The 14,100-nt window shown below is 42.4% G+C and overlaps 1 protein-coding gene across 1 annotated transcript in view; it reads left to right on the top strand.

Moving 5' to 3' along the window:
* The first annotated feature begins 228 nt into the window (after window positions 1-228).
* Adam32 (ADAM metallopeptidase domain 32) overlaps window positions 229-14,100 on the top strand; it is a 59,737-nt gene continuing 45,865 nt past the window's right edge. Inside the window, exons 1-3 of the mRNA XM_050146734.1 lie at window positions 229-301; window positions 7,387-7,451; window positions 11,766-11,827. Coding sequence (XP_050002691.1) covers window positions 229-301; window positions 7,387-7,451; window positions 11,766-11,827 — 200 coding nt within the window. The remainder of the gene's footprint in view (window positions 302-7,386; window positions 7,452-11,765; window positions 11,828-14,100) is intronic.

Here is a 14,100-nt window from a genome sequence, read left to right as displayed (position 1 = left end):
ACACATACTATGCTGTGTTTATTGGCCCGTGCGCCATCACAAGCTCCACATGTGCAGGGTTTGCAGCTGCAGGGACCAGCGTGAGAGCTGAGGCGAGTATTGGCAGACGGAGGCGGGGTGGGGTGGCTATGCTCCAAGGACGTGGCTCAAGGAGGCCCCAGGCACGCGCCCCACGGATCCGGACCCACGCAACGGCTTTGCAACCGCCTGGATGCTCCAGGAGGCGCCATGCTGGGCGCCACGCTGTGCCCACTGCTGCTTCTGTTGGCCACGCTCGGGAGCGTGCTGGCGTCAGGACCCGGTGAGCACTCCGCGGGGCTAGCACTCTGGGTTTGGGGGACACCAGTAGGTTTTACATGCACGTCATAAAGCTCAAAAAGTGTATCCCCCCAAAGCACCCCCAACAGCTTCTGGAACCCCACTTAAACTCTAAAAACCACCTTCCACAGACGCTGTGCTTGCCATAATAATTCATCCGGAAAGACGACCGAAAAGGCAGTAAGCCCCCAAACTGCAAGCTCAGAGGGAATCTGTAGCGGTAGCCACGGGAGCTGGGCAGGGACATAATTCTAGCTGAGTTTTTGGATCAAGGAGGGTGGTTTAGATACTCAGAGCAGCTTGACAGGTTGTGAAGTTCAAGGGTGAATCCAGCGCTTGTCTCTAGCTCTGAGACGCGGCCAGTTTTCCTGCAGAATCTGTGGAGGGCGTCTTCTGCTTCCGGGTCATGTATTCCTCACAGTTCGGGAGAGTAGAAACGTGAGGGCAGGGTACCCGCACGCACGGTTCAGTTCTGATGAGTGTCCTCTTCCTGTTTATTAGAAATTAAAATAGTAATTTAAGTGTGTATAGTATGTATAGCATTTAAGACATTTAAGACAACGGGGCCGTACCTTTTACATGTTAACACACTACAAAACCAAGAACCGTCTGGAAAACTCCAAATCAAACTAAGAACTGTTCTCCTGGGGGAGGAAAGAAAGTTGGCATAACTTTGCTTTTCCACCTGCTTCGACGGAAGGCACCTAGGTTGTACGCCTGCTGCTTCCAGCCTCCTGCTGCATGTTTAACTTGAAGTACAAAAGGAGGACCTTTGTAGGCCTTTCAGATACTCAGAAGCTCGGGCCAAGGGAAAAAGAACAGTCGCAATACAGAATCGAAAAACATATCAGCATGCTTTACTGTTCTTTCTTTTTAAAATTAAAATATATCATCAACCCCTTTCCCTTTCCTCCCTCTAGTTTACCCAGCCCCCAAACTCTCATCTCTCTATTTAATTGATATATATGTGTGTGTGTACATATATATAATATTTATATAAACTTATACCAGCAAGCTTTTCTTCATGAAATGCAATGGAATATAAATATTGAAGTTTGATTTTTAAAAGTGGGAAGTACAAAAATTTATCAAGAGCTTTTAAAAGATTTTTTTTAAAAAAAATAAATTTGAACTTCACATGTATAGGCATTTTGCCTGCATGTAAGTCTGTGTATCTGTTGTGGGCCTGGTGCCCTTGGAGGTCAGGAGAGGGTGAGTCAGAGAGGGTTCCATAGGACTGGAGTTACAGGCAGTTGTGCACTGCCATGTGGGTGCTGGGAATCCAACCCAGGTCTTCAGTGCTCTTAACCTCTGAGCCACCTCTCTGGCTCCTCAGGTTTTTTTTGTTTGTTTGTTTGTTTGTTTCTAAAGGAAAATGTTAAACTTCACTTTTTAGGGCACTTTGAGATTCACAGCAAAACTGAGCAGAAACTAGTGTTTGGATGTAGCGCCTGCTCTCCGTCCTCCCACAGGGGTCAGCATGCGGTCTTACAAGGATGCATTTGTGCGAGCCGATGATCCTGCTTGCACTCGGGTTCTATATGTTCTGTGGTTTGCACACAGTTGCCAATCACTGCAGGATCAGCTTCACTGACCCAACAATCCTCCATGCTCCTATTCCTCCTCCTTCCCACTATCCCTCAGCAGCCACCTTTCTCTGTCTGCCTTCTCCAGGAGGTTGTATACTTGGAATCAATCATACACGATGTAGCCTTGCAGACAGGTTTCTTTCCATCCGAAGCCTGTAATTTCGATTCCTTGATGTCTCTTTGTGGCTCTACAGCCTATTTCTTGGAAGTGTTGAAAAATACCCATTCCACTGTCTGTATCAACCACAGTTTATGCATTTACCTACTGAAAAGACACCTCGGGGGCTTCCCAGTTTTAACAGTGGTGAAGACAGATGCTGTCCACACACCTGTGAGGTTTTATGTGAATGTAAATTTCCTTTCCTTTGGACGGTTACCTGGTGTCCTTGCGATGCTAAGAGGATATAGTGGTGTCTCGTTGTTCTAACTTTCAATTTCCTGTTGGCACGTGCTGTCTTGACGTTTGGCTTTGAGCCTCGCCTTTAAGCGCTGAGCCGACTCCTCGGCCCTGCTGTTGCTATCTTCTCAGAGGCTCACTTGCTCTTTCTTCTCTTTTGAGAGGGGTCCTTCCACGTCACTTGCCCATTTTTAAATTTGGGTTGTGTGCTACTATTACCTTTAAAAATTCTTTGTATGTTTTGGTTAATAATTTTTTTTATCAGATGCACTTTATTTTTAACCTTTTTTATATGTGTGTATGTCATGTGTATGTCGTGTGCGTGTGTGTGTGTGTGTGTGTGTGTGTGTGTGTACATGATACAGAGCTCGGGACAACCTCAGATGTTAGTTCTCTTCTCGCACTTTATTCAAAGATTCTTGTTTCTCACTCTGAATAGGTGACCCTTGCACTCCTGTGGATTCTGTCTCCACATCCCCCCCCCATATAAATAGAATTTAAACACAAATAGAATATGATCAAAGTATGTTTCATGCATATGTAAAACAGTATACTGAACTCCATTATTTTGTACAGTTAACTAAAAACACAGAAAGCAGCATTGGTCCGAAGCTTTCTCAAGCCCCTCTCTCATGAGCTTCCTCTAGCACTGTGTGTGAATGCAGTTACACTGGACCATTTTGACTATTGCGGTCGTTGCTGCAACAGTGTCCAGAAACACCTTACGGGAGGAAGAAATTATTCTTGCCCTCAGTTTTGAGTTTCAGTCCTGTAATTTTTGTAGCCTTTCTAGTCAGACATTCTGGCTGAGTTTCTAAGTGTGTGGGTCGTTTGGAGACTTTCCCTCCTCGCTTATTTTTGTGGCCACAATTGTTTGCACATTCTTTCTATTCTTTCCATAGGACAGCTCTGTACTGTGGGTTCTCGTGTGTGCCCCAAGAATTGTGCAATATCCGATGGCTTTCTCCCGTTGTATGTTCATGGAGATTCTTTCCCAAGTGTTTTCATGAATTTGAAAGGAACGATGAAAAGGGAACGGTCTCCCACAGCCCTTATCTTTATGAGGTGTTTATACCACTATGTTTATGAGAGCCCGTGAGAGGCAGATGTCCCCATACTGTTCATATTTATAAGGTTTCTCTCTGTGTGAGATTAAAAGAGAGCTCTCGCCTATATTCCTTAAATTGGCATAACCCATCTTTAGTGTGTATTATCATCTCTTCAAAACTTCTTGGGAGTAAACACATGCTTTCCACTTTCCATACACCCCTGAATGGGACTTCCTTCATGTCAAAGAGCAGATTGTTGATAATGCAAACATCCCCAAACGCCCTTCATCTCTAAGGATTTTGCTGTGTTGGTGGCTTCACTGGAGTTTTTGAAGTCAAGATAAATAAAGGCTTTCCCACAACCCCCGTGTCTATACGCCTTCTCTCTGCATCTCTGACGTTCATTGTCTGTGCCCTGGGTGTAACTTGATGGGTTAGTTGAGAGGATTGGCAGATGAAGCCTTTTTCCACATAAACTGCATTTCCTTGTCTTTACCCCAGATGTCATCTTCTTGCTTTTGTTGGGATATGGAACCTTGTTGAAGGTTTCTCTCCATTGACTGTTCTCTTTGATTTTACTAGGTCTCTCTACCACGTGACTTCTCAGATTTGCCCCTGATTTTTGGACTGATTTCAGTGTTATGGGCTTTGTACTTCTTTAGTTAGTGTTACCCCAAGGTATTTTATATTATTTGTGGTTACTGTGAAGGGTGATGTTTCTCTGATTTCTTTCTCAGCTTCTTTATCATTTGTATAAAGGAGGATTACTTATTTTTTTTTGAGTTGATCTTGTATCCTATCACATTACTGAAGGTATTTATCAGCTGTAGGAGTTCCCTAGTAGGGTTTTTGGGGTCACTTATATATACTATCATATCATCTGCAAATAACGAAAGTTTAACTTCTTCCTTCCCAATTTGAATCCCCCTGATCTCCTTTTGTTGTTTATTGCTCTAGCCAGAACTTCAAGAACTATGTTAAAGTGATATGGAGAGAGTGCACAGCCTTGTCTTTGTCTTGTTCCTGATTTTAGTGGGGTCACTTTAAGTTTCTCTCCATTTAATTTGATGTTAGTTTCAGCTTGCTGTATATTGACTTTATTATGTTTAGGTGTGTTCCTTGTATCCTTGATCTCTCCAAGACCTTTATCATGAAGGGGTGTTGGATTTTGTCAAAAGGTGTTTCAGCATCTAATGAGATAATCATATGGTTTTTCTCTTTCAATTTATTTATATGGTGGATTATATGGACAGATTTTCGTATGTTGAACCATACCTGCATCTCTGGAATGAAGCTGACTTGATCATGGTGGATGATTTTCTGATGTGTTCTTGGATTCGGATTGCCAGTATTTTATTGAATATTTTTGCATCCATGTTCATGAGTAAGATTTGTCTGTTAATTTTTTTATTGGTTGAGTCTTTGTGTGATTTTGGTATCAGGGTAACTGTAGCCTAATAAAAAGAGTTTAACAATGTTCCTTCTGTTTCTATTATGTGTATACTTAAAGGAGTATAAATATTAGCTCTTCTTTGAAGTTCCGGTAGAATTCTGCACTGAAACCATCCAGCCCTGGGCTTTTTTTGGTTGGGAGGCTTTTGATGACTGCTTCCGTTTCCTTTCAGGTTAAAGATCTGTTTAAATTGTTCACCTGGTCTTGATTTAATTTTGGTATGCTGTACCTATCCAGAAAATTGTCCATTTTTCTTTTACATTTTCCAAATTAGTGAAGAAAAGATTTTGTAGTATGACCTAATGATTCTCTGGATTTCCTTGGTATTTGCTACTAAGTCCCCCTTTTCATTGCTTATTTTGTTAACTTGGATGTTCTCTCTCTGCCTTTTGATTAGTTTGGATAAGGGTTTGTCTATTTTGTTGATATTTTCAAAGAACCAGCTCTTTGTTTCATCGATTCTTTATATTGTTTTCTTTGTTTCTATTTTATTGATTTCAGCCCTCAATTTGATTATTTCCTGTTGTCTACTCCTCCTGGGTGAGTCTGCTTCTTTTTGTTCTAGAGCTTTCAGGTGTGTTGTTAAGTCATGAGTGTGAGCTTTCTCCACTTTCTTTATTTGGTGTTTAGCACTATGAACTTTCCTCTTAGCACTGCTTAGGTCTGGGTACATTGTGCCTTCATTTTCGTTGAATTTATTTATTTCATAATTCTTTAATTTATTTTTTTTAAATTTCTTCTTTGACCCGGGCATATGGACTGCTTTTGTTCTTTTTCTGATAGGGACAGAATACAGGATGTGCAGGCCAGGTTGTCCCTAAGTGTTGGAAATGGCGAAGGCTGGAATAAATCAGGCAGACACAGGGTGCTGGGTTGTCAGGCAGGATGTGCGTTCTGACCTGAGCCTGGAGTCTGCAGGTAGGTCTGGAGACTGTGGGAGGAGTGTAGAGAGGAGGTGCAGACAAGACTCGCTGGGCTAGATCACGATACAGGATGTGCAGGCTCTGACGAGCAGAGAAGTTGTTATATGGCACAAGGGACCCGTAGGTTGAGGGTTGGCAGAGTGTATCTTGGATGGAGCCTGGGCACTGGGGGACCTTGCTAACAGGAGTGGCCACATGAGGCTGGGGCACAGAACGTGGAATCCCGCCTTTATCTGGGTGATTGAGGAGGGTGTGTGGAGGAGAGGATTAGGTGTTTACCCTGGCGGAGAACATGCAAGATCTGGCTGGGTGGGGAGTGGTGTTATTTTAACTTCAGCTTTTCTGTACCCCTAAACTCACATGTTTGACCATTATCTACAGTAGATTTAAGGAAATGAGGATGCTTACACATTCTTCTTTCTACGCCACACTTCCTGGTGATGCATGCTATTATATGTCCATTATTGCATAACTTCATGTTGCATCTGTCATGTCACTGTGGCTTCCACGGTTGTGGTGTGGCCTTTACTCCCTATGTGAGTTAATTTAGCATGTACTTCTAGACTTTGTAGTACAACATAGATATAGTTATTGGGAAAAATTTGTCTTTTGTGACAGGTGCATGAGGATTCTTTTCTTGGGGAATTTATTTATAAATATCTGTCTTTCTTTGTTAGTCGAATGACAGTGTTATTCAGTATCAACTTCCTGAACTTTCGATTCATTAATTTCAACGGAGTGTTGTAATATTGGATACCTGAGCCAGGTTGCGCTTCTCCCCTTATGCCCGACAGTTTGTTTCCCAGTGCTGTGATGGGAAAAGATGGACTGTATCTTATGATTTCATGTCACAGTCTGTCACAGTGGATGCTGTGGTAGGAACCCAGAGGCTGGAACTGAAGCAGAGGCCCTGGAGGAAAGCTGTGTACAGCTTGCTCTCATAGCTCATTCAGCTTGCTTATGATGCAACTCAGTACCAACTCCCCAGAAGTGGCACTTCTCACGGTGGGTTTGGCCCGCTGACATCAATTGTTAATCAAGAAAAGGGTCCACAGACTTTCCTATGGGTCCATCTTAAGGGCTCGTTTTCTCATTGGAGCTTTCTCTTCCTGGATGACCGAGCTTGTGCAGAGTTGACGATAACTTTACCAGAACAAAGATGTGTGACTCCTTTCTTCTTACACTCCTGCTTGATCTGTGATTTCAAAAGCTCAGCAATGTCATCAGACCATGGCTCCCCTTTGATTCGTACCTATGTATTATTCCCAATAGGCTATGCACAGTCTATAGGTTTTTTTTCCAACAAAGTTTTCTTGAATTATCTCTTTGATTGTTCTTTTTTTGTCTATGTGTCTTGTCGTGAACATGTTCTGAGTAAGTTGAATACCTTCTTTTTGTCTTTCATGACCATTTTGTCTGTTTTCCAAATTAAATGTTTTTAGCATTTTGCGTGTGAAGCACCTCATGAGTTAGTCTATCAAGTTTGCACAGGGGCTAATTCCAGTTTCAGGGGCTGTGCTCATGAGGTTAGCACTAGAATTTTCGAAGTAGCACACACCGATGATCCACTCACGTTGGCTAAGTAAACCTTATGAAAGAAACTGAACACCCAGTCAAATTAAAGGCAAGGTTACTAACTATGTCTTTCTCTCTTCAGATTCTCAAAGTTCATTTCTACAAATCATATTCCCAGAGAAAATTGAAGATAGTACAAGCTCAGAAGTAAGAAGCATCAATTCACTACATAAATTGCTATATAGAATTTTATTTGTATAACATAGCTATGGAACACATAACTGTATGATAATATTATATATGTATCTAATATGACTACTGATAAGGGATACAAAGTTCTTATGGTAAAAGCAAACATAAAAATTAGGATGGTCTACTAAAAAGTTTGTCAATTCGTCTTTGTATTTTTAGCAGTTCACATATACAAAATAACAGAGAAAAGTGTTTCATTTGATATTAAGGAGATGCCTGGAGATCCAGGAGGAGAATAATATTCTCTGAAGTAGCTGATTTTGTTGATACCTTTTAACAAAACATCTTTATGCTTCATCTCTGTATCCATAGTTCTCAAGTAAGAGAATTTTTATGCTAATGTTTTAGAAAGCAAAATAATTAATTTTATTCACTGATTTTTGGAGTTGGTATTTTGCTATGTTAAGTGTTTTAGGAGTTTTAAAAATTTAAAGGTACCTGCCTTATAGGTAATAAATCTCTGAGTATCTGAGTGTGGGCATATGTGTGTGTGTGTGTGTGTGTGTATGTATGCACGAACATGTGTGTGCTTGGAGTTGATTTCTGGCATCGTTCCTTAGGAGCTTCTCCAGCATTTGTGAGACAGGATGCCCCTCTGACCTGGAGCTGGCCAGTGAGCCTCAGGGAATCTGTCTTCACTTTCCCAGCACTGGGAATATAAGCACGTGCCAAGCACAACTGTCTTTTTAAAAATGTGTGCTCTGGGGACCAAACTCATGTCTTCATGCTTGCAAGGCAGGCGTCTTACCGGCTGAGGCATCTCTCCACAAGTGATCAATCCTTTAAAATCTTTTAATTAGCATACAGTAGTTAGCATGTATTAATTAGCATATATTGATTGTACAAGGCTATCCATTTCCGCTCCTGCCTTTTCCCTCTCCCACTATCCTATTTCCTCTCCCAATAGTCCCCCTCTACTATCGTATCATATATGTGATCTAGGTTCCACAGGGTAGGAGGCCAACACGTGTGGTTACACTGAAGTTTCCTAAGCACAGCTTTCATGCTTCAGAATTCAGCCACACTAACGAGCCTCGATCGCGAACATGCAGCTTGCAAGCATGGTGCGTTCCAGTGTAGACTGTTTCCCTAGTCCTACCTAGTTCCCCCTTACTCAGCTGTGGTCCGCCTCTCTTTCTATCTCCAGACCTCAGCAACCAATGATGATCACACTCATCTCAATTAGATCTATCTGTTTGTAACGGTTATCAGGGCATCGCTTGGATCTATCTGTTTGTAACGGTTATCAGGGCATCGCTTTCTTAAAATTAACACGGAGTACCATGTTTATCCATTAGCCAGTTCATAGGTATTTTTGGCCCATGCCCAGATGCTGGCTTTTGTGGAGATCTGTTTCTGAACATTCATGTGTGCACAAGGATTTCCTACCTTTTGGTTAGACTCTTAGCAGTAAAAATAGATACGTTTATGCTTAGCATGTTTAGACGCTACCATGCAGTTTCCCACAGCATCTGTTTCCACATCAATTTAAACTTCACACAAATAATATGTGAGCCTCCAGCTTTTCCACGTGACAAGGAGCATTTGATGTGGCCATAGGGTGTGGGGAGGAGCCGCTATGGGTCTCATCCATGCTCTCCTCTTGAGTTCTGTCAAGGACTTTCCTGCATCTATTGAAATAGTCGCATGGTTTTACTTTGTTCAGGTTATAAATGTGCCCTGGCTCGTTCTTCTTGAGGTAGGAAAGTATTTAACATAATTTTTTTTTTTTGGGACTCCCTAGTTGAGAAGCTTTGAATTTTTAAAAGAGATTTTGGATTTGAAGAGACTTTGGAGTTTCACAGAAACAGAACTTTGAAAGTGTTTGAGTTGGTTAAGGACTGCGGAACTTTAAAGTTTGCATTGTGTTCTATATTTGTGATGCTTGTTAATCTGAGATCCTGGGGGTGAACCAAAACAACACAACAACAAAGGAAAGGTTGTGCCTTAAAATGTTCTGTGTGTCAAGGTGAGAAGGGGTCACCTGTGCAGGTTCCTTTATGTTCATGTGACACAATTTAGAGTCTTCTGAGGGGGAGGGAACCCCAACTGAAAAGGCTTCCATCAGATCAAGCTGTTGGCAAGCCTGTAGATCATTTTATTAATTAATGATGGATTAATTATTGATGGGCTAGGAGGGTACAGATCATTGTGGTGGTCCCTGGGCAGGTGGTCCTGGGTTCTGTAAGAAAATGGGCTGAGCAAGCCAGCGGGAGCATGCCAATAACCAGCACCCCTTCATGGTGTCTGCATCAGCTCCTGCCTCCAGGTTCCAGCCCTGCTTGAGTTCCTGTCCTGGCTTTCTGCAGCGAAGAACTACAATGTGGGAAGGCAAACCAAATAAGCCCTTTCCTCCCGCAACTTGCTTCTGGTCATGGTGTTTCATCACAGCAATAGTTACCCTAACTAAAACAATTTGCGTTTGTTTGTTGGTGTATGCACATATGTATGGGGGGTTTGTGGGAGCCAGAGATGTTGGGTTTCTATGGAGCTGAAATTACAGGGAACTGTGAGTCTCTTGACATGGGTGCTGGGAGCAGAACTCAAGTCCTCTGTAAGAGCAGTACATGCTTTGAACTCTTGAGCCATCTCTTCAGCCCTGGTCTTTTTTTTTTTTGGCCTGTGAATCTGCCTCAGTGTATACTATATTTATTGACTAGTGTCTGTTGAACCACCTTTATATTCCTAGACTGAGACTAACCTGCTCACGATATCTTTTAAAATATGATGCTGGATTCTATTTCCAAGTATTTTATTGAGGATCTTTGCATTTATAGTCATCAACCAAATCGGTACATGGTTTTCTTTTCTGGCATATTCTTATCTGGTTTTGGCTTCAGGGTGATGTTGGCTTCTTGAAAGAGGCTCAAAGCATTCCTCCCTTCTCTGTTGTATTGACTAGTTTGAGGAGGATGGTCACTCCTTTGGAGTGTCTGGTGGAGTTCAGCAGTGCCTGCGTCTAGTTTTGGTTTCATTGTTCATACACCAGCATGGCCTCCAGTGGCATCACAGACCACGGTGGTCTTTCGAGGAGGTTCCATTCAGAAAGCGAACTGTTCCTTGACACCTCGACTCAAGCCTCCACTGTGGCCCAGAGCTAGGGCGATCCCGTGGCAGTGTGTTGGGAGGCTGCGTCTGTGTCTACTTAAGTTCCAAGCTGCCGCACGCCACCCTGCTGACCCTACTGGATGACACTATATTCCACTGTTGACCTCTGCCCTCTCTTACACCTTCTGCCACTGTCATGTCTCCAATCCCACCTCTCTCCACAGCACAGGGACAACTCCGTTTTTCTCTTTCCCGCCTCTCCATCTCATATTTGTTCATTGTACTGGTGCCTGGCTGTCTTTCGCTGCACCCTGGCTCATAGTGTTTTTACAAGATATTCACATAAATTATTAGGTTAAATATTAAATAACAAGATCTTTCTGATTTTTTTCTTTAAATCAACAGATGTTTCTCAAAGAAGCTTTTTTATTTCTCTCTCTCTCTCTCTCTCTCTCTCTCTCTCTCTCTCTCTCTCTTTCTCTCTGTCTCATGTATGTGCACATGTTCACAGAGGTCAGAAGAGGATGTCAGGTCTCCTGGAGCTGGAGTCAAGGGCCACCCAGTGTGGGTGGTTGGAACTGAACTCTGAAGTTCCTTATTCAGCTACTTTGCTCTCTTCCCAGGAGAGGAGTTTCTTTGTCATCAAAAGTAGGCATTTGCCTGCCGCTAGAAACTTAAACATAAATTTAACATAGTGCTCAGCAGATGGCCTGTGGCTCCTGTAGATGAACCCCAATGCTTGCTCTGGGGCATGACTCCATCCCCTCATTTATTCTGCCAGTGACGGAGTGTGTGCCCCGGTGTGCCCTGAGACTGCAGGTGAAGAGCTGCTGCTGGCTACCAGAATCCCCACATTATTCTGCTTCTGTGTGTGAAATAATTTATCCCAGAACTATGGAGGGAACAGCTGGGGCGTTTCCATCTTCGTGGTGCAAGGAAGAGACTGTGGTCAGCGTGTGCTCTTCTTTCATAGGTGTTTAGGATTTAGCAATGTGGCGCTCTAATCCCGCATAAGTCCAGAGCAACTTGTTTGTGTGTCAGTGAATGGGTTACATAAAAAGGTAAATATTTACAATATCTCATTGCCAATTTTTAACACAGGCAGTGTGTGATGATTTTACAAATTGTTTGAAACATTCTTGGGGAGGGGTTTGTTGATTCTGAGTTGCTGTTTGCTTCTCATTGAAATTTGTCCTCACCCTGTTCTTCTGGTCTCTCTAGGAAAAGATATCCTACGTTATTCCAATAAACCAGAAGCCTTACACTGTGCACCTCCAGAAAAGGTGACTTTTCTTTCATTCTTAGCTTGGCATTTCATTTTATGTCATTGAAACAGTTTCCTTGTCACAGCAGTGGCTTATAAGACCAGCGATAGAGCTCTCCTCGGAATTGTCACTTGTCTCTAATGTGCTTTGTAGTCATTAAATTGTTGTCCCCAATCACCCAAGTGATCTTGGTGAATGAGGCTTAGGAGCCAAGAACAATAGAGACATTGCCTACGGAAGACCAGTCTACCAGATTTAGATGGGTAGAACTAGAAGGACCAATCAGAGCAGAGGGCAGGGGCAGGCTGACCTTGGCCAGAAGCACGGGTCCCCTGTGGTGAGGCTGGCAGTGAACTGCTTACGGGACAGCCCAGGGGAAATGCCCCTTTGGCAGCTAATTCAACAGTAGAATATGGGAGAAAGCAATTGGATTTTAATATCATTTGTTTTAAAATACTCTCAACAAATTAAGTATAGAAGGGATGACCTCAACACAATAAAGTCTATAGATAACAAACCCAAAACCAACACCATATTCGATGGTGAAAGTTAAAAGGGTTTCTCCTAAGATCAAGAATGTGGCCACCTCACCACTTCTGAAAGGGTCAGCCAGAGTTCAGCAAAAGAAAGAAGAAGAACACTTGAACTGGGAAGTGTTCTATCACATTATTCCTGTAGGTAAAGGACGTTATCCTCTCTCTCTGTCTCTCTCTGTATCATTTTTATCTCTATCTCCTTTATCTCTCTCTATCTTCTCTCTCTCTATCCCCCCTCTCTCTATCCCCCTCTCTAGGCTCTCTTCCCTCCTTCTCCCCCTCCCCTCTCTATCTCTATATCTATCCATAAAGGATCCATAAAACAACAACAAAAACAGCAACAACCACCCCCTGTCATTACCAATAAATAAAGTCACCAAGTGGCAGGATACAAAAATAATTATCTACACGCCAATAATTGGCTATTTGAAAAGAAATAAGAAGGTCCTATTTATGAGATCAGAACTCTGACCAGTGCACACCTGCCATCCTGCTTGGGGGACAGAGGTAGGTTCAGGGTCACCAGGTAGACCAGAAGGCAAAGGAGGAATTCAGAGTCACCGTCAGCTACTCAGTGAGTTCAGAGCTGTAACAAACTCACAGACCAAAGCAAACAAATGCACCACTAAACCAAAATCGTGACAGACAAAACAAAACAAAAACAAACCTCAAAGAAGACAATAACAAAGACAAAGCAACATAAAATACACATTGTATTTTCTGCAGGATTTTTTTTCCCTAGGATATATGCAACTCTAAAATAACCAGGGCAATTTGGAATAAAAATAAACAAAGCTAAAGGAACCATACTACCAGACATCATAGACTCAAAATTATGTTATTTTTAAAGATTTATTTTTTATTTTATGTATATGAATATTTTGCCTGCATGTATATACCATGTATGTACCTGGTTATGGTGGAGGCCAGAAAAGGACGTCTGGTCCCCTGAACTGGGGTTACAGATGGTTGGGAGCTGCCACGTGGGGTTTGGGCTCTGGTGGAAGTGTTCTTAACCTCTGATTCCTCTTAGTAGTGCCTCAGAGATCTGGTTTGTTTTTAATGTTGTTGTCGCCACCACTGAACTTGAACAAACTATGCTCAATAGAGGTGTGAACAAATTTTCTAAGTGAGAAGGGAAAACAACATAACTGAGCGGCATGGGAAGACACAAGGAAGACGGGGAATGTTGAGACGTAGAATTGTAGAACTGCGTATGGACACAGAGACAGGAAGAAGCAGGAAGGACAAGCTCAGGGGCACCAACCGAGAGATGGTGTCCAGCCAGCCATCAAGGGTGAAGCGGTTGGAGCACGGCAGAGTGGTTTGCAAACCGCCCCCTGCCACTCAGAGCTGGCAGCTAGGGTATATAGGAGGGCACCAGTGGTAGCCTCCAGGTCCAGTGGAGAGCTGGAAGCAGCAGACAGGGGGCTTACTGAAGTCAGAGGGAGGGTGAGGGGAAGAAGGGAAACGGACAACACATATGTACAGAGCATGGTACCAGAAGAAGTATGGGCTTAGACCTGAGGTTCAGCGCACATGCTAAGGATAATAGGACTTCATTTTCTTCAACCACTTTATCAAAGACATACATACACAAATATATATATATACACACACAAAGAAATATAATACATAGTACATATTACATAATATGTACTATGTATTATATTTTGTTATGTATTATATATAATATGATCACCTATTATATAATAAATCATATACCAATATTATTATTAAAATATATAATTATAT

The sequence above is a fragment of the Alexandromys fortis genome, unplaced genomic scaffold (genome assembly GCF_014885135.2).
Source record: "Alexandromys fortis isolate MF-2015 unplaced genomic scaffold, M_Fortis_MF-2015_v1.1 scaffold_55, whole genome shotgun sequence".
NCBI classification, from domain to species: Eukaryota; Metazoa; Chordata; class Mammalia; order Rodentia; family Cricetidae; genus Alexandromys; species Alexandromys fortis.
This window is presented reverse-complemented; position numbering and strand designations above follow the sequence as displayed.